At 55.9% G+C, this 383-nt stretch overlaps 1 protein-coding gene across 1 annotated transcript in view; it reads left to right on the plus strand.

Moving 5' to 3' along the window:
* Positions 1-7: 7 nt before the first annotated feature.
* Positions 8-383, plus strand: part of LOC104409167 (disheveled-associated activator of morphogenesis 1-like) — a gene marked incomplete at its 5' end in the record, with an annotated part of 25,779 nt that continues 25,403 nt past the window's right edge. Inside the window, 2 exons of the mRNA XM_010018964.1 lie at positions 8-145; positions 261-368. Coding sequence (XP_010017266.1) covers positions 8-145; positions 261-368 — 246 coding nt within the window. The remainder of the gene's footprint in view (positions 146-260; positions 369-383) is intronic.

The raw sequence follows: 383 nt of genomic DNA on the forward strand, positions 1-383 counted from the left end.
CGGTCCTCCACCCCCTCCTGGACCCCCACCCCTGGATGGGGTGATGCCTCCTCCAGGAGCACCTCTGGGCTTTGCCCTCAAGAAGAAGAGCATCCCACAGCCGACAAATGCTCTCAAGTCCTTCAACTGGTCCAAGCTGCCAGAGGTAAGCTGGGCAATAATTTGGGCAGTGAAACCAGAGGTGCTAGATGGCCACCTGGTTGATGTAAGGTCAGGTGGGCAGGAGACCCCTAACCTGCAATGCTCCTACTGTCTTGCAGAACAAGCTGGCAGGCACTGTGTGGACCGATATAGATGATGCAAGAGTGTTCAAAATCCTGGACCTCGAAGACCTGGAAAGGACGTTCTCTGCCTACCAAAGACAGCAGGTAACGGCTGGGGCA

Source organism: Nestor notabilis, unplaced genomic scaffold, assembly GCF_000696875.1.
Source record: "Nestor notabilis isolate BGI_N333 unplaced genomic scaffold, ASM69687v1 scaffold7207, whole genome shotgun sequence".
NCBI classification, from domain to species: Eukaryota; Metazoa; Chordata; class Aves; order Psittaciformes; family Psittacidae; genus Nestor; species Nestor notabilis.